Source organism: Sus scrofa, chromosome 14 (genome assembly GCF_054392235.1).
Source record: "Sus scrofa isolate SSC_HxYL_T2T_F1_AM1 chromosome 14, Sscrofa_HxYL_maternal_Yorkshire_Landrace_v2.0, whole genome shotgun sequence".
In the NCBI taxonomy this organism is placed as follows: Eukaryota; Metazoa; Chordata; class Mammalia; order Artiodactyla; family Suidae; genus Sus; species Sus scrofa.
In genome coordinates this window covers 67,704,249-67,728,757 of record NC_139396.1, presented here as the reverse complement: position 1 = coordinate 67,728,757, position 24,509 = coordinate 67,704,249, and the positions used below count along the sequence as shown (strand labels likewise).

General features: G+C 54.0%; 3 protein-coding genes across 17 annotated transcripts in view; 1 reads left to right on the top strand and 2 right to left on the bottom strand.

The window, feature by feature from the left end:
- The first annotated feature begins 259 nt into the window (after positions 1–259).
- On the top strand, positions 260–18,432 carry RASL10A (RAS like family 10 member A). Of its 5 annotated transcripts, none has more exons than XM_084993603.1 (3): positions 260–941; positions 1,984–2,108; positions 18,265–18,432. In XM_084993603.1, exons 1-3 carry the CDS (start codon positions 723–725, stop codon positions 18,377–18,379), a joined length of 459 nt encoding a protein of 152 aa, XP_084849729.1. In that variant the 5' UTR covers positions 260–722; the 3' UTR covers positions 18,380–18,432. The 5 variants fall into 5 exon arrangements, with proteins under 5 accessions (XP_084849729.1, XP_003132992.1, XP_084849730.1 ...); XM_003132944.5 differs by lacking the exon at positions 18,265–18,432 and adding an exon at positions 2,414–3,060; XM_084993604.1 differs by lacking the exon at positions 18,265–18,432 and adding an exon at positions 2,414–3,060 and having other exon boundaries at positions 765–918.
- GAS2L1 (growth arrest specific 2 like 1) lies at positions 3,224–8,738 on the bottom strand. Of its 4 annotated transcripts, none has more exon segments than NM_001244834.1 (6): positions 3,224–4,554; positions 5,069–5,240; positions 5,325–5,421; positions 5,505–5,612; positions 7,015–7,666; positions 8,592–8,738. In NM_001244834.1, coding segments are annotated over 5 exon segments (2,046 nt in total). In that variant the 5' UTR covers positions 7,648–7,666; positions 8,592–8,738; the 3' UTR covers positions 3,224–3,518.
- Positions 18,433–19,359: 927 nt separating the features above from the next.
- EWSR1 (EWS RNA binding protein 1) overlaps positions 19,360–24,509 on the bottom strand; it is a 30,462-nt gene continuing 25,312 nt past the window's right edge. For 4 of the 8 annotated variants that reach the window (XM_005657339.4, XM_013990378.3, XM_005657341.4 and 1 more), the window contains 6 exons: positions 22,728–22,857; positions 21,910–22,032; positions 21,302–21,464; positions 20,773–20,870; positions 19,772–20,024; positions 19,360–19,577 (listed from right to left, as the gene is read on the bottom strand). In XM_005657339.4, the coding sequence (XP_005657396.1) occupies positions 19,535–19,577; positions 19,772–20,024; positions 20,773–20,870; positions 21,302–21,464; positions 21,910–22,032; positions 22,728–22,857 (810 nt within the window). In that variant the 3' untranslated portion in view covers positions 19,360–19,534. The remainder of the gene's footprint in view (positions 19,578–19,771; positions 20,025–20,772; positions 20,871–21,301; positions 21,465–21,909; positions 22,033–22,727; positions 22,858–24,509) is intronic. The other 4 variants (XM_013990377.3, XM_005657340.4, XM_005657342.4 and 1 more) reach the window with 2 other exon arrangements.

Genomic DNA, 24,509 nt, shown 5'->3' with positions numbered 1-24,509 from the left:
GGCCGGGTTTGTGAGCAGCCAGCTTCGGGGAGCGGTGTTTGGAGGAGCGAACGCGGACGTAGGCGGGAAGGGACGTCTATTTTGGAGCAGGTGACAGGAGCGCGGCAGGCGGAGAGGCTGGGGTGGGGCTGGGTCCCTCCCCAGGCTCCCCGCTCCCTTATCACCTTCCCACGACCCTTACCGGGAGAGGCGTCCAGGGCGGATAGGGGGAAGGTGGGAGGGGCGGGCAGGCAGGCGGTTACCTCATCGCCGCCTCCGGGAGGCTCGGCTCTCTCGCTCGCTCGCGCCGCCGGCTGGGGCGGCGACTCCGGGCGCCTGAGAGAGAAGGACGGAGGGACTGAGGCACCGAGAGGCAGTGCTGCACCCCGCGCCCCGCTCCGCTTCGGGAGCCCAGGGGCGAGGAGGTCCGACCTCGGTGCCCCGCGCTGCCGGTGGCGCCTCCGGCCGCGCTGCGGGGAGGAGGCGCGCTCGGTCTGTTCTCTCCCGAGCTTGGCACCAGCCGGAGCTGCCCGTGCGCCCGCCGTCCGCCTTCTCGGTTGTCTGTCTGCCTTCCCACCGCCAGCTCCATTCTCCAGCCCGTGGTCTCCTGGGGTCCCGGGTGCTCCGAGAGGCGATGAGGAGCGCAGCGGGACCGGGGCGCACGGGGCAGGACGCGCGGGGCGCGCGGCGCGGCGCCGGCCCATGAGGCTTCTCGGCGCGGGGCGCGGCAGCGCGCGCGGGTCATGGGGGGCAGCCTGCGGGTGGCCGTGCTGGGCGCCCCAGGAGTGGGCAAGACTGCCATCATCCGCCAGTTCCTGTTCGGTGACTACCCGGAGCGCCACCGGCCCACGGACGGGCCCAGCCTCTACCGGCCCGCGGTGTTACTCGACGGCGCCGTCTACGACCTGAGCATCCGCGACGGCGATGGTGCTGGCCCCGGTCAGAGCCCCAGGGGTCTAGAGGTAGCAGCTTGAGCGGCGAGCAAGGGCGACTGACAGCATGTGTGTGAGTGTGAGTGCTCGGCACACACGTGCGTGTCCGCGTGGACGGCCCCAGGGTGCCTGACTGTGTTCATGCGTTGAAGGATGAATGGGTATCCTGGAATTTGTGCCTCACCCCTTCTGCTGGTCTGAAGTTGCCTGAAACCAGGCCTGAGACCGGCTGATTTTGCAAGGTGGATTTTTCTCGCTATCTGCCTGCCCGCACTGGTGGGTGGAGAACAGTGCGTGGCAGAGCATGGTCCTACTTCCCTGAGGGTGAGCGTTGTGTGTTTGGGGTCTTGAGCAGAGCCGCAGCGGGAAAGGTTGAAACCAGACAAAGTGATGTACTTTGTGTGTGCGTGTGTGTCAGGGATGGGGGGGTCGTTCATTCCTGTGACTTGCAGCAGAGACTAGTAATTTTGCAAAGTCCAGGCAAACAATCCTTCGAGAGGTTGCGAGGAAAGAGCAGGCAGGATTAAGCAAGGCTGCCGGGGGAGGGGGGGGGATTGCATTTGGGGTAAACCTGGAAGGATTAGTTAAGTTTTGATTAAATGCTTCCAGCCACAGGCATTCCAGGTGGAAAGAGCAGCGTGCTCTTAGGCTGGAGGCCTAAATGGGGACAGCTGCTGACCTTCAGTGGTCTCTGCGGGCTGGGGGAGCCGGCTTTGGAATTAAGCTTGGAGGTAATAGTCAACCAGCCGGGGCATCTGGGGAGGGGCGGGGCCTGCCCCGAGTTGCGTTGTGGGATACTGAAGGAGGAGGAGGAAGAAGATGGGAGTGGAGAGGAGACCCAGACTGAAGAAGGGCTGGAAGCCGACTGGCTTCAGGCACCACCTGAAAATGTATATTCGAGCGGCCATGAGGACAGCAGGGCTCAGGAGCTTGGGAGAAAGAGTGCACTGACAAGGATGAGGACAGCTGAGGCCTGAGCATGAACTGTGGGTTTAGCGTCAAGTCTCCTGCAAAAGGTCTGGGCGTGAGAGTGGGAAGGGGACTCCGGCAGACTCTAGCCTCCCGCCCCCAGGAGTGGCCAGACCCTAAGGACTGGAGCTTGCAGGACACGGATGCCTTCGTGCTTGTCTATGACATCTGCAGCCCAGACAGCTTCGACTACGTGAAGGCGCTGCGGCAGCGGATCGCGGAAACCAGGTGGGAGCTCGCCCGGAACGGCGTGTGGGGAGGAGGGGAGTGTTTGTGGGTCTGGCCGGACCTTTGCCTGAGGTGAGCGGGTGAGTTCTGCCGCCGTTTTGGGCCTGGTCTCAGGCCTTCTAGGCCTGGCCGCTAGCACTAGCGGTCTTTGAGCCTGGGTCTTTGAGGGTCTGGTGTTTGCTGGGGGTCTCTGGCTGCAGGAGGGTATGCTCCTGAGTGTATATATATCCGGTGTTTGTGTGGGGGGTAGTTCTCCGGCCATGGGATTCCTGACACAGCGACCCTCCTTCCTATTTGGCTCCCAGGCCGGCGGGCGCACCTGAGGCGCCTATCCTCGTGGTTGGCAACAAGCGGGATCGGCAGCGGCTGCGGTTCGGGCCTCGGCGTGCGCTGGCAGCCCTGGTGCGCAGGGGTTGGCGCTGCGGATACCTCGAGTGCTCCGCCAAGTACAATTGGCACGTGCTGCGTCTCTTCCGCGAGCTACTGCGCTGCGCTCTGGTGCGCTCACGCCCTGCGCACCCGGCTCTGCGCCTGCAGGGGGCGCTGCATCCGGCGCGCTGCATCCTCATGTGACTGAATTGGACGGCGCCGCCGAGGGCGGCGGGGGTGGGGGTGTCCTCCATTTGACTGGAACGACTGGGGACCCGGATTGGATGAGATTGCCCAATTTCTCTTGGATTGGACAGGACATTGTCCTCCGTGAATGGCTGAGGAACGCTCCCACCCAGTCTCCTGGGCAACAGGCCTCTTTGAACATCATTGGACCCACATAGGCCTCAAGCCCCATTGGACAGATTAGTCTTTTCTGGGAATTCACTGGGTCATGATCCCATTGGATGGAAGGAACTTGGCTATGAATTTGATTGGAAGCTCTCAGACTGCTCTTGGAGTTTCATTGGACAAACTATTAAGTCAGACCTCTCAGGAGGTAATAAAGGGGGAAACAATTCAAGTGCACCAGGCATTTCTGGGAAGGGCAGGGTGATCTTAAGCCTAGAGGTCAGAGCTGCTAGGCATTGTCCCCTGGCAGTTAACACCAGAATCCTAACTTGTAATGAGGGCCTCCTAATGGGTGTGACGGCTTCAAGGCTGAGTCCCCAAAAAGCAGACACAAGTAGCTGGAACAAAACTTTACTGTCAGGCTCAGCAGGGCCACAGGACCTCAGCATGGGTCCTCATTGGGCTGGCCCACCTCCTCTAAGGCATTCAATAATATTAGTAATTAAATAGCAATGCTCATCCCCCAACCGGAATGTACAAGAGAGGTGCCATTGTGCCATGTGGTCCCAAGGGGTCTGGTCCCATGAGGTCTGGTCCCCAAGAGGCAAGGGGGGCTCCCTGATGCAGAAGGGTTAAGGCCACAAAGGAAAAGGAGAAGGAATGTGGGAATGGGAGCAGTGGGCTGGTCCATCACATCCAGGAATCCGGTTCTGCCCTTGGGCTGACCGAGTGCAGAGCAGGCCAGGCCCCGGGCTCTGTGGGTCCAGATGGGCGGCGGGGGCCCCTTGGCGTGGGGATGCGTGAGGGTTTTCGGTCAGGCTGTGTGTCCATCCGGCCTCGCGCCCAGGTCCTGGGGGGCTCTGGGCCAGTCAGGGGGCTCCCAGGAGCATCTGGTGCACCCCCTAAACCAGGGCAAGGGCTGCCTTCATCAGAAGAGCTGGACAGGGCTGGGCCTCGGGGACCAGGCAGTCCATTGGCCATCCTTCCAGAGTCCCCAGGTTGGCCACACTTGCTACCCAGGATGCTCAGGGATGAAGAGGAGGAGCTGGAGGAACAGTAGGCGGAATCAGGAGCTGGAGGGTCTGGGGCCCGAATCGGGTCAGGGGCTGGTCCAGTGGAGGTCCCACCAGCAGCAGCCTCAAGGGCTCGGGCGTTGGCCAGGAACTCCTCTTCCAGGCGTCGGAATAGTTGCTGCTCCTGCTTTGGGTCAAGCTGCAGTGGGGTGCGGAAAACACTGGCAGGGGTAGAGCTCAACTCTGGACTGGGGCTGGGAACCCGAGGAGGCCGGGGGGCTGCAGGGCTGTGGGCACGGGGAGTCCGGGGACTGCTCCTGCCCGAGCCCCCACTTCCCCTGCCCCGTGGCACCCATGAGTGCTGCCCATCTCGGTCCCGACGCACCAGCAGCACAGCCTGCTCCTCGCGGCTCTGGCTCCTGGCCCGCCGGGCAGGGCTGGGGGCCAACAGCTGGCCTCCCCTGCCTCCCGGGGCCCCTCGTGGCCGTCCCCGATCCAGCCGGTCTCGAGACTGGCTGCGTGGGGCGGGAGGCCGCCTTGGGGAGGCTGGGGTGCCTGTGGTCACCCGCCTGCTGGGCCGCTCCCGCCGGGGCCCAGTGCCTGAGTCTTCATTGCGGGCACTGAGAGGGCCACTCTGGGCTGAAGAGGCCGAGGAATCACTGTCCCCAGAGCAGCGGCGGGAGCGAGGATGGGGTGGCAGCTGGTCCCGGGCCCTGGGGCAGGGGAACGAGAGAGAGAGATGGGGCAACTTGGAGGGGACTGGTGCACAGGAAGGGCAGGGAAAGGAAGCAACAGGCAGCCATGCGGGTGGGGGGTGGGGAGACACCTGTGGGGGTGGTGTCGTGGGGGGGGCTGCCAAGGACTTCTGTCAGTCTCGGGGACTTCCAGAGAGAAGTGAGAGACTCTGCCGCAGCTTCCTGCAGCCAGGGCCACCCCCAACCCCAAGGCAGCGGAAGAAGAAGGCCCTAAGCTCCCCCTCCCCAGGCCTCTGGTTTCCTGGGCAGGCCAGAGGGAAGCACGGTTGGACTGGCCGCCACCCAGCCCCAGGGCCCGCCCAGCTGTGTTGTTCGTTTGGTGGGGTTGCCATGGAGTTGGGAAGCCAGGCCCACCCCCACCCACGGGAACTTTTCCCAGGGTGTGAGTCACTGGAGCACAGTCATTCAGGCCAGGGCGGGCGCCCGGCCCCCAACCCTGGACTCCTCACACCCACATCCTCCTGCCTCTCACCTGAGCGGGGTCTCAGGCCCCTCCTTTGAGCTGCGTAAGCTAATGGGTGTCATTTCTGGGCGGGAGCCCCGGCGCTCACCCCCTGGGGCTGGGCTACCAGCTCGGGGGCTGGGGGTGGGTGACACTCGCTGCGGGGAGAAGGTGCGGGCCCTCGGCTGGGGTGGGCGGTGGGCTGCAGGGAGAAAGGACAGATGGCATGTTGGGGGGAGGGCACAGAGGTGAGCACCCGCCTGCCCCCACCACCATGGACACTGACCCGTGGAGGAGCAGCGGCAGGGGTCATGCTTGTCCAGGTAGTGCTCCAGCGTGTCCCAGCCACCGCCCACACGCACCATCACATGGCTCCTCAGCACCTGTGGGAGCCCAGTGTTTGCAGGTCATGGCCTGTCCCCAACCTCCCCAGCGGCCGCCTGCTTGGGTAGTCCCTTGCTCTCACCCGCACAAAGATGAGCAGGCTGGAGTCTCCCACGCGGTACTTCCCCTCCGAGACCTTGATCATGGGAAACTGGTCTGGGCAGGTGCAATGGCCCAAGATCTCCCTCACCTGAGACGAGAGAGGAGAGCCTGGAGGTCAGGGGTCAGGTCCCTCCTCCTGGGGGCCTGATGTCAGCAACTCCAGGATCAGAAGGAAGTAAGTCTTGGGGAGCTAGGGCAAGACTCTGCTGCCCCAGGCTGGACTGTAGCCTCTACACTTTGCCTTTCACCAGCTTTCTTTCCCCTTTGGCAACCAGGGATCAGGGAGCTGACCAGGATAAGATGGAGGGGTTGTGGTCAGGCCAGGACCTAGGACCCCAAAAGGCACATCCTTGAATCCCTGAGCCTGTCCTCACTCCCCCTCGCCCACTTCACAGACATAATGTTGAGAGTCATAGAGAGGCCAGGTTCAGGGACAAAACCTGGGACACAGGTACAGAGAACCTATACCACATGGAGGCAAGAGTGTCACAGATGTGTGCGTATGTTGTAAGGCACACACACACAACAACACACACACCAAGCCACATGCCTTACCATACACATCTGCCCACATGCTCCCCCAGGCCGGGAGCGGCCAGGCTGGCTATGTGGGTGGCCCCTCCCGCCTCCTCACCCACAGCAGAGCCACTGGAGAAAATGAGCAGGTGGAGCCTCGGGTGACCCTGGCCCAGGATGGGGTGGGGTGGCAGCCTCTGCCCACAGCCATCCGGCTACCCTCCTCCAAGAGGACACATCATGTCCTAATCTCTTGATAAGAAGGAAACTCTTGGCCTGGCTGTGGGGGTGTCAGGGACACCTCGATCCCAGGAAGAAGAGGAGGGAGCTGGGGTCATGGTCTGGCATCTCCTATGCTCAGAGTAGAAAGAATCCTGCATCTTCTCACAGGACTTGTGCTCCCAGTAGCAGCAACTGCTCTGGGCTGGGCTACCCAGATAAGTGAGCTACAAGGCCCTGGGGAGTGGGAGGGATCTGCAGAGCCACTGGGAGCTTCCCTAGGCACTCACTGAGTGGCTACTATGTGCCAGGCACCTTGTCCAGGACCAAACATCTCGGGCACCCGTGATGTTATTTAACCTCAGGCTCAGTGATGTTATGGACACAGCTGTCTAGCAGCTGAGTGCAGGGAGGGCATTGTGGAGGGGCTGCAACCATGAGGCCCCCTAGATGAAAGACCCAGCACTTATCTCTCTGGTGCACGGTTAGCAAAGGACAGAAAGCAGGGAGATCATGCAATGGGGCCTGAGTATTCTCCCAGGCCTTATGGTCCCTGTGACCTTACCCAGTACCAGTACCTCCCTGTCCCTGGTCCTACTCATCTCCTTGAGCCAGGTATCCACTTGATGATCAACATAGGTACCCTTTCGCTGTCCTGAAGATTCGTGGTTAGGCCTGGGTCCCTGGCCTCTGGCACACAGGGATGGGTGAGTGAGAGTAAGCGGGCCACCAGGAATGCAGACTCGGGGACTCACCAGCTCATCGAGGTTGCGCAGGTCGCTGGGCGTCATTCGGGGCCCACGGGCAGGAGCCCCTGGGGTGGAGGCAGTCTCCGGGATGTTCTCCCCAGCAGTGGGGGCATTGGGGGCCGGGGGTGTAGCACGCAGCTCTCGCTCAATCTCCTGTTCAAATTGCACGAGGCGAGGGGCGAGCAGGCCGAGGCGGGCACCGCGCCGTGCCACCTCCAGCAGGCACAGCACCACACTTTTCTCGTTCTTTCGCAGCACCAGGTCCTCAGTCTCAAACATGAGCACTTCGGGCACGCCCAGCTCCCCTCGGCACCAGCCAATGAAAGTGGCCACATTGTCTCGGGCCATGAAGGAGCCAGGTGCCACGCTGTGTGCCTGGAAGGCCACCCCACGGGCCGGGCGGGCAGCGGCCATGGCGCGGGCAGCCTCCGTGACAGCGTTGGCATGTTGGCACAGTGTGGTGCCGGTAGCCAGCCCCGTCAGGAAGCCATCACCACCACTGGGCAGACCCAGGCCATACAAGGCATTGAGCCACTCGGCCAGGTCCTCCTTCATGGCCTCCACATAGGCCTCGCTTGAGCGGAATGGCCGCACGCTCTTGGCTGCTGAGCCTGCAATGCCCGCCACCGGGTCCGCCATGCCCAGGCCAGCCGAGTCACTGTGGGCAAGGACACGGGTCAGGATTGCTGTGAGGACCCATTGAGCTCTCAGTACAAAGTTGCTGACCACCTGCACTCTCCTGTCCTTTCAGACCAAATGTCTGAGAAACTTCTCGCCTCAGTTTTCCCGTCTGTGAAATGGATACAATAACATTACCTTCCTCATAGGAACAAATGGGATAATTTTTATAAATGACTTAGTGTCCATAAGTGTTTGTTGTTTGGTTCTTTGAGGGGAGACAGGCTGTTGGGGTACTTGGCTGAGTCCTCTCGCCCAGGCAGGGAGGCACCCATCTGGACCTCCCTGTGTAATAGGTGATGAGCTGAGCCCTAGAGAGATGAGCCCCACAGCCCTGGACTCACAGTAGGAAGCCTGGTTCTGACCTCAGAGAGGGGTTAGCCCCACTGCTCAGGGCTGCTGCCCATCCTGCTTCCTCCGGAAAGATCCCAGGTCCTCCCTCAGACCCCTTTCCCTAAAGACCGTGTCATTATAGCAATGACATGAACAGCAGCAGCAGAAAAGTAATCACGATGATCGTGGCCAGCACTAAGCTCAGTGATATTACCTCCATTTTACAGATGAGGAAACTGAGGAGCAGAGCGCACTCATGGACGCTGAGCAATGGGTGGCGGGGCAGTAGGAGCCCTGGCCGACGGACAGGGCACTGCGTTGCTGATCCGGCAGCCCGCTGGCCCGGGCCAGGCCCCGCCTCCTCCAAGGAGCCTCCCCAGCGCCCCAGGCTGGTCCGAGTGAGCCAGGACTCAGAATAGCCTTCGCCAGCCCCGGCTGTCCTCTGGGCTTCGGCCCAGAGAGGGTGCGGGGCTGCCCAAGGTCACACAGCTCTGGGGAAGAGGCCGCGGCCGCTGCCGCCAGGTCCCCTTCACTGTGTGCCGGACAGGGGGTCTGGGGGTCCCCGCACTCACCTCGCTCATCCTGCGGCCTCGGGGAGCATCGCTCTGGCGGGGCCGGGACCGGGCCGCCGCAGGGAGGCGCCGCCCGAGCCACAGCGATCCCGGTCCCACCACCGCGTCCTCCGCGCCAGCCGTCTCCGCCCCGCCTCCCTGGAATTCGGATCCGGCCCGGAGGGGTGGGCGGGGCCACATGCTCTTAAAGGGGACGCGCTCTTCCCGGGCTGGGAGGGTCTGCAGATGCCGAGCGGGCCAGGGACTCTTTGCAACCCTGAGTGGAGGCGGAACTAGGGCCCCCAGGCAACCCTACCAGCCCAGATGTCCCATACCCACCCAGGCTGGTCCCCACAGTCTCTTCCACCCTTCTTGGTCTCCTGGGGAGGGGTTTGGGTGTTTTTAGTTGCACTCCCTCGTCTCCAGTTGGTGGCCTCCCGGGTGATGGGCACAGCCTTTTCGTTCCCAAGAACTCAGGAAGCGATAGGGACCTGGGGCTGCAAAGTCACCTCCTCCAAGTGGTCCTCCTTAGCTCAGATAAATGAAGCTCTCCAACCTGGGGTGGCGGGCTTCCTACAGGCAGGGCGGCCTCGGGGAAGGATGGGGAGGGCTCTGTTACCCCCACCCAGCCACTGGAATGCTCTTTTTTAACCCTGAGATTAGGGGACCCTGTTTCTCCGATGAAGGCACTGAGGCTTAGAGGGGTAGGCAGGATGACGCTGTGGGCCCCTCCTCTGCGGTGAGGACGGGCCAGTCCTGGACCAACTCTGGCTGTCCGGGTGCGGCCATAGGCTATGGGTGAGAGGAGGATTGGCAGCAGCCGAAGGTTAAACCCGCCTGGTTTCTTTTCAAACTGCAGAGGAGGGAGCTGGCTGGGACCAGCGGGAAATCCTGCCCCCTGCTGCGGCAGGTCTGGCTAGGCAGCAGCCTTGCTGGCCAGGCAGGACTGCTTGGGATGTGGGGGGAAGCACTACCAACAACAGCCAATGCTCAGAGCTTTGATAAGGCTCCTACTGTGTGCCAGGCCTACTGTGCACCCTTGACCTGAAGGAACTGATGAGTCACCTCTATGAGGGACACTGTTATGCCCAAACTTGGGCTCAGTCAGAAGAGTAGCTGATGGAGCTGGGATTTGAACAATGACTATTTTGGGAATACCCTCATTCAAGGATCTGGGGATTTGGTTGTGGACCTACTGTGTGCCTGACCTTCTGGTACCAGGCTGCTCAGATGCATCATTTCACTGAGTCATTATGGCCTTTCAAAAGGTGGGCTCTCACCCCAACACCCAGGTGGTACAGGTCCCACTCCACCCTCTCCTTAGCCCCCTACCCCCACTGCAGAGTGAGGAAGGCAGGTGATGGACGTAGTAATGGGTGGCACCTGCCTGGCACCTACTGTGTGCTGCGTGTCTTTGGGCACTGCAAACCAAGAGCAAAGAGCAGGGAAGAAAATGGAGCTGGCTCTTAGGTTCACAGTTAAGAAAGGTGGCCCCTGGGGTGCAACAGCAACAAGGCGCTGGAGAGAAGAGAGTGGGGAGCAGGAGCAGCAGCTGGGGTGGCAGGCCAGCCCTTTTAGATCAGTGATCAGCAAAGGCGAAGGGGGGAGCTGTGTGGCTGTCTGGAAGGAGAGGGTTTCAGGCTGAGGGAACAGCCAGGTGAGAGGCCAAGGTAGAGGCGGGCCATGTGCCTGGTGTGTTCAAGAAAGAGGGAGGAGCCTTGGGAGGGTGGAGTGGGGGAGATGGAGGAGGAGAGATAGAGGATAGAGAGCTGGTAGCAGCTTGATTAGCTCTTTGTGGGCCACGCCTCTTCTGAGGGACATGGGAGCCATGGAGGGACTTCCAGCAGGGGAGGGTGTGACCCAGCTTAGGTCTTAACAGGTTCCCTGTGGCTGCCGTGTTGAGCAAGGCAGGGGCCCTGGAGGAAACCAGGCGGTCCAGTGGTGAGGGCCATTGGATGCCGGCTATATTTCAAGGGGAAAGCTGATCCTATGTGTTGGTGAACTGGGTGTGTCTGTGAGGACACAGTCCCAGGTTCAGTGCCGCTGATACCTTGGAAAGACAAGCTTGCTGGAGATGGGGCAGGGGAAGATCAGGGTGTGGAAACTAAGTAATTTCATTCTCAAATTAGCCCTCTGAGGTTCGATGCTTTTTTGTGTTCTTCTTTTACAATTTGGGGAAACCAAGGCCCAGAGAGGGCAAGGACTGTGTGTGGTCAGAGGCTGCGCAGGCATTTAACTCCTGCTTGTGTTTACCTTGTGGCACTGCCGGGTCTGGACACTGAATAGGTCAGACCGAACGTAGGCCTCACTGGTGGTCATTGGGTGAGTGGTTAAGCTCCGGGAGCATCAGTTGCACCATCTATAAAATGGGACAACAGTTGTAGCCACATCACAGAGTTATGAATATGTTATTACTCAGCCCAGTGCAGCCAGGGCCCAAGTCCACTGCTCCTCTGAGGAGGGGGATGAGGTAGGACTAGTTCTCTCTCCAGTCCCCTGAGCTGTGGCCTGCTGTGACAGAGGCCCACTGCAGACCAGAGACTCCAGGAGTCCTCTTGCTGCACGGGAGGTTAAGGATCGGGTGTTGTCACTGACCAGGCTCAGGTCGCTGCTGTGCCATGGGTTTGGTCCCTGACCTGGGAACTTCCACATGCCACACAGCCCGGCCAAACACCTCCCCTGCCCCAAGCCAACAAACAAACAGACGTGGAGGGGCTGGGGTTTTGTTTTAAAGTCAGTGAATTTCATTATAGTTATAGTTGTATAACTATCATCACAACCTAGTTTTAGAACATTTCCATCCCAATCCCCCAGCCCACCCACCCCCAACCTCTCTCCATTGTTAACCATAAGTTTTTTGGAGTTCCTGTCATGGCTCAGCAGTTAATGAACCCAACTGGCATCCATGAGGATGTGGGATCAATACCTGGCCTCGCTCAGTGGGTTGAGGATCCTGTGTTGCCGTGAGCTGTGGCATAGGTCGTAGATGCAGCTCGGATCCTGCGTTGCTGTGGCTGTGGTCTTGGTTGGCAGCTACAGCTCCAATTGTTCCCCTAGCCTGGGAACCTCCATATGCCGTGGGTGCGGCCCTAAAAAGACAGAAACAACGACAACAAAAAAACCCCCATGTTTTTCAAAATCTGAGAGTAAGTTTCTGTTCTGGAGAGAAGTTCATTGTATCCTTCTTTTAGATTCCACATATAGGAGTTCCCATCGTGGTACAGCAGAAACAAATCCAACTAGGAACCATGAGGTTGTGGGTTCAATCCCTGGCCTCACTCAGTGGGTTAAGGATCCTGTGTTGCTGTGAGCTGTGGTGTGTCCTGGCAGCTACAGCTCCAATTGGACTCCCAGCCTGGGAACATCCATATGCTGCTGGTGCAGCCCTAAAAAGACAAAAGCAAAAAAAAAAAAAAAAATAGATTCCACATATAAGTGATAGCATATGATGTTTGTGTCTCACTTTCTGACTAACTTAGCATGGTAATTTCTAGGTCCATCCATGTTGCTGCAAATGCCATCATTTCATTCTTTTTTTTTTTTTTTTGTCTTTTGTCTTTTTTTTTTTTTGTTGTTGTTGTTGCTATTTCTTGGGCCGCTCCCGCGGCATATGGAGGTTCCCAGGCTAGGGGTTGACTCGGAGCTGTAGCCACCGGCCTACGCCAGAGCCACAGCAACGCGGGATCCGAGCCGCGTCTGCAACCTACACCACAGCTCACGGCAACGCCAGATCGTTAACCCACTGAGCAAGGGCAGGGACCGAACCCGCAACCTCATGGTTCCTAGTCGGATTCGTTAACCACTGCGCCACGACGGGAACTCCCATTTCATTCTTTTAATGGCTGAGTAATATTCCATTGTGTATATTTACTACATCGTCTTTATCCACTTCTCTGTTTTTGTGGGGTTTTTTTTTTTTTTTTTTTTTTTTTTTTTGCCATTTCTTGGGCTGCTCCCGCGACATATAGAGGTTCCCAGGCTAGGGGTCGTATTGGAGCTGTAGCCACTGGCCTATGCCATGCCACAGCAACGCGGGATCCAAGCCGCGTCTGCAACCTACACCACAGCTCACGGCAACGCCGGATCCTTAACCCTCCGAGCAAGGCCAGGGATCGAACCCGCAACCTCATGGTTCCTAGTCGGACTTGTTAACCACTGAGCCATGACAGAACTCCTCCACTTCTCTAGAGATGGACATTTAGGTTTCCATGACTTGGCTATTGTAAACAGTGCTGCAATGAACATTGGGGTACCTATATCTTTTTGAGTTATGGTTTTCCTTCAGTAGATGCCCAGGAGTGGGATCGCTGGATCATATAGTAGTTCTATTTTTAGTTTTTTGAGGAATCTCCATACTGTTTCCCACAGTGGTTGCACAAGTTTACATTCTCACCAACAGTGTAGGAGGGTCCCCTTTTCCCAACACCCTCTCTAGCATTTATTGTTTGTAGACTTTTTGATGATGGTCATTCTGGCTAGTGTAAGGTGGTACCTCATAGTCATTTTGATTTGCATTTCTCTAATAATGAGTGATGTTGAACATCTTTTCATGTGTTTTTTTTGCCATCTGTATGTCTTCTTTGGAGAATTGTCTGTTTAGTTCTGCCGATTTTTTGATGGGGTTGTTTGGTTTTTCTGATATTTTTTGGTGTATAAACACCTCTGCAGCAGGTGTTTATATATTTTGGAGATAAATCCTTTGTCAGATGTTTCACTTCCAAATATTTCCTCCCATTTGGGGGTTGTCTTTTCATTTTGTTTAGGGTTTCTTTTGCTGTGCAAAACTTTTTAAGTTTATTAGGTCCCATTCATTTATTTTTGTTTTATTGTGTCTGTGTTTTATTGATTTCTTTCATCAGCGTCTTACTCTAGGAGGCGAATCTGAGAAGATATTGCTGTGGCTTATGTCAGAGTGTTTGGCCTATATTTTTTTTTAAGAGTAATATCTGGCCTTATGTTTAGGTCTTTAATCCATTTTTACTTTATTTTAGTGTATGGTGTTAGGAAGTGTCCTAATTTCATTCTTTCGCATGTGGCTGTCCAGTTTTCCCCGCACCACTTATTGAAGGGACTGTCTTTTCTCCATTATATATTCTTGCCTCCTTTGTCATAGATTAGTTGACCCATGCAATTGTTTAATTGTAGCTTTGTAGTATAGTCTGAAGTCAGGGAGCCTGATTTCTCAGCTCCATTTTTTCTTTCTCAGGATGGCTTTGGCTATTCTGGGTCTTTTGTGTTTTAAAATAATTTGTGTTAGTTCTGTGAAAAATGTCCTTGGTAATTTGAAAGGGATTGTAATGAATCTGTAGATTGCCTTGGGTAGTATAATCATTTTCACAACGTTGATTCTTCTAATCCAAGAGCATGGTATATCTTTCCATCTGTTTGTGTCCTCTTTGATTTCTTTCATCAGAGTCTTATACTTTTCAGAGTACAGGTCTTTTGTTTCTTTTGGTAGGTTTATTCCTAGGTATTTTATTCTTTTCAATGTGGTGGTAAATGGGATCATTTCCCTTATTTCTCTTTCTGCTCTTTCACTGTTAAGATACAGAAATGCAGTCAATTTCTATGTATTAATTTTGTATCGTACCATTTGACCAAATTCGTTGATGAGCTCTAACAATTTTCTGATAGCATCTTTAGGATTTTCTAGGTAGAGTATCATGTCATCTGCAAACAGCAATTGTTTTACTTCTTCCTTTCCAATTTGGATTCCTTTCATTTCTTTTACGTCTCTGATTGCTGTGGCTAGGACTTCCAAAACTATGTTTAATAGTAGTGGCGAGAGTGGACATCCTTGTCTTGTTCCTGAACTTAGCAGGAATTCTTTAAGCCTTTCACCATTGAGAGTGGTGTTAGCTGTGGATTTGTCACTTATGGCCTTTATTATGTTGAGGTAGCTTCCCTCTATGCCCACTTTCTGGAGGGTTCTTATCAGAAATGGATGTTGGAGGAGTTCCTGGTGTGGCGCAGTGGAAAGGAATCCGACTAGGAACCATGAGGTTGTAGGTTCGATCCCTGGACTTGCTTAGTGGGTTAAGGATGCAGCATTGCTGTGAGCTGTGGTGTAGGTCGTAGATGTGGCTCAGATCTGGAGTGGCTGTGGCTGTGGTGTAGGCCAGCAGCTCTAGCTCCGATTCAACCCCTAGCCTGGGAACCTCCATATACTGCAAGTGCGGCCCTGAAAACAAACAAACAAACAAAAAAAAAAAAAAAAAGGAAAGGAAGAAATGGGTGTTGGATTTTGGTCAAAAGCTTTTTCTGCATCTATTGAGAGGATCATATGATTTTTATTCTTCAGTTTGTTAGTGTGGTATATCACACTGATTGATTTGTGGAAATTGAAAAATTCTGGCATCAGAGTTCCTGTTGTGGTGCAGCAGAGACGAATCCAACTAGGAAACATGAGGTTGCAGGTTTGATCCCTGGCCTCACTCAGTGGGTTAAGGGTCTGGCATTGCTGTGGCTGTGGCATAGGCTGGTGGCTACAGCTCCAATTAGACTCCCAGCCTGGGAAACTCCATATGCAGCGAATGTGCCCTATAAAGACAAAAAAAAAAAAAAAAAAAAAAAAATGCCAGAAAAGGGAAAATCCTGGCATCCCTGGGATGAATTCCACTTGACCATGGATCATGGTGCATGATCCTTTTTTTTTTTTTTTTTCCGGTCTTTTTGTCTTTTAGGGATACACATGCGACATATGAAAATTCTCAGGCTAGGGGTCAAATTGGAGCTGCAACTTCCAGCCTATGCCATAGCCACAGTAATGCCAGATCCAAGCTACATCTGCGACCTACACCACAACTCATGGCAACGCTGGATCCTTAACCCACTGAGTGAGGCCAGGGATTGAACCCACAACCTCATGGTTCCTAGTCTGATTCATTTTCACTGAACCACGACAGGAACTCTGAGTCCTCTCTCGTTTTATCTTGATGAGTATGGCTAAGGGTTTATCAATTTTGTTGATCTTTTCAAAGAACCAGCTTTTAGTTTCATTGGGAGGCCTTGGCTTTGACTCCCACTCCCCCAGTCATATGGTGATCTCCCCTCTTCCTTGCAGGAACATTGCTGAAGGGATGAGAAGTTCAGGCTATGGTTGTCCTGAGCCCATCCCCACAGACTCCAGAGGCCACCTCCAAGTTCAGAATGCTGCAGCCCCTGCAGGCTCTGGCTAGCCCTTGGGCAAATGACTGGATTTCCAGCCTCTGCCGCTGGGTGCTAGGGTACAGCCTGCTGGCCTTTGTTGGAGCTGGAGGTCGGATGGTGGCCATGGAGACTTTAAGCAGAAACTTCACAGGGGGCAGAACCCTTTCCTGGCATGGGGTGGCCTGGGTCCCAGCATGGGGTGGCTGATCTACCCAATGCTCTCCAGGCTCAACTGAGCTTTGAGCACAGCCAAGATGAGTGAGTGACCTGCAGGGGCCTTGGGCTGCTCTGTCCAGATATGGATCCAACCATGACGACTACTTTTGCCCTGCTCTGGGGTGAATGACCCCAAACTTTCCTGAGCTGCCTCCTGTGTCCTCCATGAGAGAGAAGAAAGGGAGGCCTCGCTTTCCCACCAGCCTGCCTTGCCCTGTGCCTGACGTGTCTCTTAGGAAAGGGGCATGAGCTTGGCTGGGGGTGGGGTGGGAAGTTGGGGTGGCAGTGGGAAGGTTGAGGAGGTGGGGCTGGCATCTGGTCCTGTCACTGAACTGTCCTCGGCCCCACATTCCTTCCTGTGGAGCAGGTGAGCCACTCCCCACAAGCCTTGGTCCACACATGGGTGGGGCAGAGATCTATCTCCTGTTGACCCCTCAGTCTTTGCCTGGGCTTGTGGGGTGCAGCCTGGTGGGACCATGAGGCTGTGCTGGAAATTTCTGCTTTGTTTGTTTTTTAATTTTACAGCTGCACCTGCAGCATATAAAAGTTCCCCGGCCAGGTATTCAATCTGAGCTGCAGTTGCAACCTATGCCACAGATGTGGCAACACTGGATCCTTTAATCCACTGCACTGGGCATGGGATTGAACCTATGCTGCTGCAGTGGGATTGGTGATTTCTGTTCCAAGTGTGACTGAGAGTTTGGAGCTGAGTTTGGAACTTGATTTCCACCCACCCTCCTATACCACATCCTTGGGCTTCCATCGGCCTTGTGTAGCCCTTTGAGACAGGGCTTTGAACCCATGCTGCCTGAGGGCATCTGAGTGCAGTCCAGAAGTTTCTTTTGGCTGAAAGGAACTGGCCTCTTGTTGTCAACACCTCCACTGTCGGCCTAGGCACTGGGGACCTAAACCCCTCTCTAGGCAGGGATGCGAGGCTGCTCCTAGGGTGGCCTCAAGCTCTGGGTGGGAGACAGGCAATGTGGTTGTCCCTGCAGCAGCTTCCAGGGAGGGCTGCAGGCCAGGAGATGGGTGATTGGTGCCATTGCTGCGAGGGCACCCAGCCCTTCAGAAACAGTATGCCTGTGTGGGAAGGTAAGGGGGGTAGATCTCAGGCTCTGAGGTGGCCCCTGGATGGCAAGTCCCATCTCACCTGAGCATTGGGGGTGTCTCTTCCTACCTTGATGGGTGATGGGGAATTGGACGTGTTGAGGCAGCACTTGGCACAATGCAGGAGTCCAGTGATGTGGTTATGTTTGGGCCTTAGGGGTGTGAACTCTGGCTCTGATACCTGTTAAGGCTGAGGTGGGAGCATCCTTGGCCCCTCAAAGGAATAGCGCTGGCACACATGTCAGGGCAGATCGGGTCACGGGGGCCTTATGGGTCATGGCTGGCATGGTGGAATCTGAGGGTTTTGAGAATGGCGACAACTTAAGGTGTCAGGAAGCTGGCCTCTGTGGGGGAGAAACTATAGAGGAGCTGAGAGGGTGGAGGTGGGAGGCACGTGTTTTTTGAGCTGTGCTGTGGTTTGGAGAGGTTGATGGTTTGAGCTAGGGTCTAAGCAACAGTTAAAGAAGATTCCGAGGTTCAGAACAAGGGCTTCCATTTGCTGAAATGGGATGGAGGAAGGGGCAGGTAGGATCCAGCCCTGCTTTCAGCCCCTCAGACGTCCAGGAGGAGCTGGTACCTGGGTGAATCCCCAGTGGCGGGGAGATCAGCCAGGCAGTGAGGGGGCCAGAGGAGCCCTATTAAAGCGTAGGGGTTCCCTCCAGTTAGAAGGCTGGAGAACTAAGGAGCCACCACTGACTTGGCAGCTTGGAGATCTGTACTCTCAGTAGAGGCAAGACCAACTGGAAGTGGGTTCTAGAAAGAGAAGGGTGGTAGACAGAGGGAGCAGTCAAATGGTTTGGTGGCTGGAGGGGGATGAGGGATAAGGGCGGGTTTTCCAAAAGTGCAAAACCAAGGCATATTCAGGTGAGAAACGGTAATAATGAGGAACAAGAGGAGAAAAAGGAAACACGCACATGGGTATGTACAGTGTGTCCAGGAGAGCTGGGGAGCGAGCTCAGGTGAGCAGTGCACACCTTGCAGTGAGCGTGGCACCAGTTCCTCTGATGCTTCTCCCCTGCACTGGGCAGGGGATGGGGAAACAATTCACTCTCCACTCCTGCATCTTCCCCTGGCTGAAGGGGACAATCTCTCCTTACAACACTAGCTTTCTTTTTGACTGTGAGCATATGCTAAGGCTCAAGTTTGCTTCTCTAACAAACATCTGTCTGGGGATAAACCTACTTAAGGAGTTACAATTTGCTTGGAAAATTGCTTTTCCCAGATGGGTGTGTGAGGGCCTCCATCTTCAAATGACTGAAACCTACTGGCCTAGACTGGATACTTCTCCTCATGCAGGTCTAAGGACAGACCAGACTGACCACAAGGCCCACAGGTAATGGGTTGGGGCTCTTAACTCTTCCTGCACAACTTCAGAAATGTGCTCTGACCTCTTGATCCACACAAGGCAACCAGGGTGATCTTAATGGTAGCCTCTAGTCTTAGGCTGTTTACCAAATTTTTTTTTTTTTTTTTTTTTTTTTGTCTTTTTGCTATTTCTTGGGCCGCTCCCGCGGCATATGGAGGTTCCCAGGCTAGGGGTCGAATCGGAGCTGTAGCCACTGGCCTAAGCCAGCCACAGCAACGCGGGATCTGAGCCGCATCTGCAACCTACACCACAGCTCACGGCAACGCCAGATCCTTAACCCACTGAGCAAGGGCAGGGACCGAATCCGCAACCTCATGGTTCCTAGTCGGATTCGTTAACCACTGCGCCATGACGGGAACTCCCTGTTTACCAAATTTTAACTCTGCCCCATAACATCAAGGAAATAGTAAATATACAAAGTTCCCCTCCTTAGCTGTTACCTGGGCAGACCTATGTTCTGGGGTGTGAAGAGCCTCAGATCCCACCACTTCCTGACTAGAGGGGCCTTCAAAGGGCCTTGTGACACGAAGCCCTTTGTGAGGGCTCCCACATCCCCTCACATCCTGACAAGGCTCAGGGTCAAAGTAACACTTGAACCCCCTTTCCTTGCTGACAGCACCATGACCAACACTACACTGTGATGTCCTGTTTCAGATTTCCCACACATGCACAAGATGCTTGGGGCAGGGGCAGGCTCCAAGTAGAAGTGCAGCGGCTACACGCTGCTGCAGAACAGAGGCCGAGAAGGATGACTGTTTATAAACATTTGGAATTTTATTTAAAAAAAAAAAAAAAAAAAAAACCATCACAACCATGAACATTGTTACAGTTAAGAGGCCCTCTTGGTTCTTCACAAAGACACTGAGCATGCTCACAAGGGATTCCCATTGTTTAGTCTTAGTTAAACAACCATCTTTAAAAGAAAACAAAACAAAAAAAAACTCGGCACACTACCATTTAACTTGTTTTAATGTTTCTTCACAAATGGTGAAAAATACTAAAGTACAGACAAGGAATAATCATAATGTTGTGGCCAACATTATAAATATGGAATTATAAATTTAAAACATTTTCTGGTTTAAAAAATAAATCTGGTAGTCAATGCAGCTCTGCGGGGTCTCTGCGTCTAATAGGGCCGGTCTCTGCGTTCCTGACGATGCTCGCCTCTGCTGGGCAAAATGAAAAAGGGGTGATGGGTTGAAATGGGGGAAGGAAGGAAGGCCCCTCCCACAGCCTGAGCCCTGGGTTGGGCATCCCGTCTCCCTTCCTTCCCGTGGAGCCATTGAGACCTGCTCTAGTCACAGGACAGGGCCACTGACCCAACCGGTCCAGAGGTTCACAGCTGGTTTCCACTACCACATACTTATCCATTTTTCCAGGTCCTCCACGGCCACCTCTTCTTCCTCCCATCTGTTCCATCAAAGGTCCAGGGGGCCCTCCAGGGCCACCTCGCCTTCCTCCGCCAAAGCCACCACGGTCCATGCCCCGGCCACCACGGAAGCCACCTCTGTCTCCACCACGGCCACCTCTGAACATTCCACCAGGACCACCACGGTCCATGAGGCCACCTCTTCCTCCTCGCATGCCACCAGGGCCACCTCTGCCACGGTCACCACCTAAGGTAAGGAGAAGGACAGGAGAGGACGGCTCAGGGCTAAGATACAATGTTTAGGAAGAGAACCCCCCAGGATCTGCTGTCTTCCCCCAGAGTAGAAACTGATACTTTTACTCACTTGACCGCCATGGTCATAATTTAGAACTAAGGGTGGAACCACAGCTGACCCTCGAACAACAGGTCACTTAATATGAACTATGGTCCCACACAGTCCACAGCTAGTAGAATCTGGGAATGTGAAACCCCACACACGGAGGAAGGGCTGACTGTAAAATTCTAAGTGGATTTCCCCACTGTGCAGAGGGTCAGCGCCCGAACCTCCATGTTGTTCAAGGGTCAACCATGGAACTTAGGGCTCCAGTGTCAAGTGCTGCACTTGCTGAAACCACCAACCTGGTTCTTAGCAGTGCAGTTTACCAAACCCACCAATTTTTCCTTTTTTAAAAAAATGGCTGGACCCGAGGCACATGGAAGTTCCCAGGCCAGGGATTAAATCCGAACCACAGCTGTGGTGACACTGGATCCCCAAATTCACTGCACCAAGTTGGGGATCAAACCCATACCTCTGAGCGACCCTAGCTGCTGCAGTCTTTTTGGCCACCTAAGGCATATGGAGTTCCTGAGCCAGGGATCAAACCTGCCTGGAGCTGCAGAGATAGCGCTGATCCCATTGTGCCCCAGCAGGAACTCCCCAAGCCCACCAAATTAATGAAGGTTTTTATTTAGTACAAGATGCTGAAGGTACCTACCTGGCGGTGGGAAAGGAGGTGGGAGGAAGCCTTCGGGCTTTGGGGCCTTACACTGGTTGCACTCTGTCCTCCAGGCGAAGTTCTGGTTTCCACACCCCCTGCATAAAGTTGTATCATGACAGAAATCATTTACTAAATCAAAAAAGTTGAATAAGCAAAAGGCACCACTTGAGCAGGCACACTCTGCACTCCACCATCACAAACACTGGGACCCAGATCAAACACCAGTCAGAGGATCTGTCTACAGAAAATGGCTTCTGAGCCACAGCCTTTGATCCAGCAAAATCTGTACAACATGAGGGGTCTGGTGGAACTGTGATTTTCTGCTGAAGGCTCCAAAGCAGCCAGTGAAGGACTGATTAGGCCACCCACTCCTACGGCAGAGCAATCAGGGTCATAACTACTTTTCTCTTGCCAAAAAAAAAAAAAAAAAAAAAAAATCCACTAGGCCCTCTCCAGAACAGAAATGGGGCAAGACACAGGGTGACCTCACTAAGTAGACTATCAATTTGTCAGGTGAAGTACATACGGGTTGGGACATTGCCAGTCTCCAGCTCGGTGCTGGACGTTTCCTCCTCCAGATGGATTCCCTCGGGAACCGCGGGGCCCTCTTGGCGGGAAGCCCCCTCTGTCTCCTCCACGGCCTCCCATGCGACCCATGGGTCCCCCAGGACCTCCTGGACCCCCTGGACCTGCAGTAAGAGCAAATCACCTCTTTACAGACCAGAGATTTACAACAGAACACATTGATAACAACAGGAATCACAGAGCTCACAGCTGTCAGTGCCCCGTCACCTGGCCCATACTTTCCAACAACTTTAGGAAGGTAGGTTTTGTTCATAGACATCAAGAGACCAAAAGCAGGATAAATAAATAGCAGCCCCAAGGCTAACCCCCAGGCAGTGTAGGTCCCTGGGGAAGCCAGTTACTGACCAATCAAGCCCATCCCCTTCTCTTCCTTCACCCCCACGAACTTTAACTGTCAGCATTCAATAGTTTATAGTGTTGCTTGTGCACATCTTTTCAGTATTTCTGATGGGCTTGCCTTCACTCTAGAAATCAAGTTTCTCAAAGAGGTATGTACTAAAAAACTTTCAAAGCAACAAAGCAGCAGCCCAGAGAAGTGTTGGTAAGTACCTCCACGGAGCGGTGGCGGCATCCCTCTGCCCTCTCGGGGTGGCATTCCACCCCGCATGCTATTCATTGGAGGCTTCTTCCGAGCAAGAGAAACTTTAAGTTTGCTCCCTTGAAAATCTTTTCCTGGAACAAGATAACAACATCAATTACTCCCAACTTCCAACTCCTAGTACCCATGAGGGACCGGGCAAGGTTAGATGACTCCTTTTTCACCAAGCCCGCCCCATTATCACACTCAACAGGCCCACCACATCAAGTGTGCCTGCCCATAATCCTCTCTTAGGATTTTTATGGCAAGGCCAGAAAAGCTTTTAAAAGAAACAAAAAAATAAAATTGAAGAATAGGATGAGAAGCAGGGGCAAGAAGAGCTTGATGTGGCCAAGAAAGGAGAGCCAGAATTTGCTGACACTTTCGAGGTGGTTTTATATGAATACAAACACGTGTAGCTCTGGAGTTTTCTACTCCTCCTGACACCTGTGCTTAGAGAAGTATTTACAACTTCAGTAAGGTGGATCTGAATAATGACTGAAAATAAGGCTCTTTTAATGCAGGGTTAGGGATTGGGCCCTCACAGGGCTGAGGGGAGCCAGGCAGCACCTTCCTAGCAGCCATCCAGTGCTTCCTCCTTCCTGATGTGCCCTATGAACACAGAGGGACAACTGCTCCCTGGTACCACTTCAGAGAACCATACTTCAACAGCAAGCCCCTTTCTTTACTCAGAAGTTGACACGTGCAACCCTTGCTACCAGAGCTCTGTGTGCCCCAGAGTAGCAGAGCTAAGGCCAGGAGAACACACTTGCAGGCCTAAGGGTCATACCATCAAACCACTCCACGGCAGCCTTGGCAGTTGGTGGGTCTTCGTAAGACACTGTAGCATCGCCTTTGGGCTTCCCTGTCTCCTTGTCCAAGTAGATATGGATCATGGGTTGTCCAGTCCTCTTGTTCATCTAGGCATAAGATAGCATAGCTAAGGTAGGATCGAAATATACCAGTTTTTTTGGGGGGGCGGGGGCGGGGAGAGAGTCCATAATCAAACTCAGCCAAGTCCTTTAAACTGCCAAAGGCAGTAATTTTCCAGACACATATTCAGAAGAATCTTAGTTTCTCTGAGTGGTGGAATTACGCGTGACTTTATTTCCTAATTGCTATCACAAACATGTACTTAGAAGATTTTTTTCCTCTTAGGTGTGGTTTATCACAAAAACCAAGATAAGGAGTTCCCATTGTGGCTTAGCAGTTAACGAACTTGACAGGCACCCGTGAGGCTGCAGGTTCGATCCCTGGCCTTGCTCAGTGGGTTAAGGGATCCGGTGTTGCTGTGAGCTGTGGTGTGGGTCGCAGACGCAGCTTGGATCCCATGTTGCTATGGCTCTGGTGCAGGCCGGCGGCTACAGTTCCAATCAGACCCCTAGCCTGGGAACCTCCATATGCTGCAGGAGCGGCCCTAAAAAAGGCAAAAAGACAAAAACCAAGCTAAGTGCAAAGTTCCAAATACTGTGAATGAACCCCCCACCCCCATCTTCTTCGGTGTCCCTGCACCCGCCCCAGCACCCTGCTCACACTAACAGGTACCCTGAGAGAACAGCCACCTCCTAGGACGCTGTCAGGCCGCAGTGCCATTAGAACAACATTAACAACTTGGGAAAAACAAATCAAACCACATTTTCATTTCCTTCTACCATATTGGTAAAAGTGAAAAAAAAAAGTCAGGTGAGGAGTTCCTGCCGTGCTGCAACAGGATCAGTGGCCTCTCTGGAGTGCTGGGACGCAGGTTTGATCCCCAGCCTGGCACAGTGAGTTAAAGATCTGGCATTGCCACAGCTGTGGCTTAGGTTGCAACTATAGCTCAGAGCTGATCCCCGGCCTGGGAACTCCATGTGCCAGTGAGCAGCCAAAAAAGGAAAAGGAAAAAAAAAAAAAAAAAAAAAAAAAAAAAAAAAGTCAGGTGATTTCCATTAGCCCTGAAGGATATCTTGGATGCACTGCCAGGAGTGCTGGCAGGAGTCTATGATGGTCAGCCAGACAGTTACTCTGAGAGGTTCAACAGGTACACACCTTAAGAACCAGCAGTTGTACACCTGGGTATATAGTCAGTTCTCATTATTTGTGGATTCAATTTTTGCTAATTTGCCTACTTGTTGAAATTTATTTTTAACTCCAAAATCAATACTTGTGGCTTTTTGTGATTTGCAGATAATGCATAGTGTGAAAAAATTAAGGTGCCTAATACACATGTTCCTAGCTGAGGAGAAACAAGATAGAAACAAGATCATGTTTCCCTCCTCCTGTTCCAGCTCTTTCTGGAAATGACCAGACCCATGGACCATGGTGGGGATGGAGGTGCGAGGGGGGATGAAGCAGTTTCTGTAAGTTCTGGCTCTGGGACTACTTGGATGAATTTGAATGTCAACTTTGACAAGTCACACTTCTGAACCTTTTTTCCTCTTTTGTAAAATGAAATGGACAGGCTCTATCAGGATGAATGGTTTTTAGAATTTCCTTATTTTCTTTGGCCACCCTGAAGCACATGAAGCTCCTAGGCCAGGGATCAGATCTGAGCCACAGCTGTAACCTATGTCGCAGCTATGGCAACGCCAGA

Bases quoted from the DNA above. Each gene is read 5' to 3' on its own strand.
- RASL10A (XM_003132944.5), top strand. From the start codon at position 723: ATGGGGGGCAGCCTGCGGGTGGCCGTGCTGGGCGCCCCAGGAGTGGGC. The intron at 942-1,983 runs GTAGCAGCTTGA...TCCCGCCCCCAG, and splicing joins AGAGCCCCAGGGGTCTAGAG to GAGTGGCCAGACCCTAAGGA. The intron at 2,109-2,413 runs GTGGGAGCTCGC...TTTGGCTCCCAG, and splicing joins CAGCGGATCGCGGAAACCAG to GCCGGCGGGCGCACCTGAGG.
- GAS2L1 (XM_084993033.1), bottom strand. From the start codon at position 7,647: ATGGCGGACCCGGTGGCGGGCATTGCAGGCTCAGCAGCCAAGAGCGTG. The intron at 5,422-5,504 runs GTGAGAGCAAGG...GGGCTCCCACAG, and splicing joins GCCTGCTCATCTTTGTGCGG to GTGCTGAGGAGCCATGTGAT. The intron at 5,241-5,324 runs GTCAGTGTCCAT...TTCTCCCTGCAG, and splicing joins CTGCCGCTGCTCCTCCACGG to CCCACCGCCCACCCCAGCCG.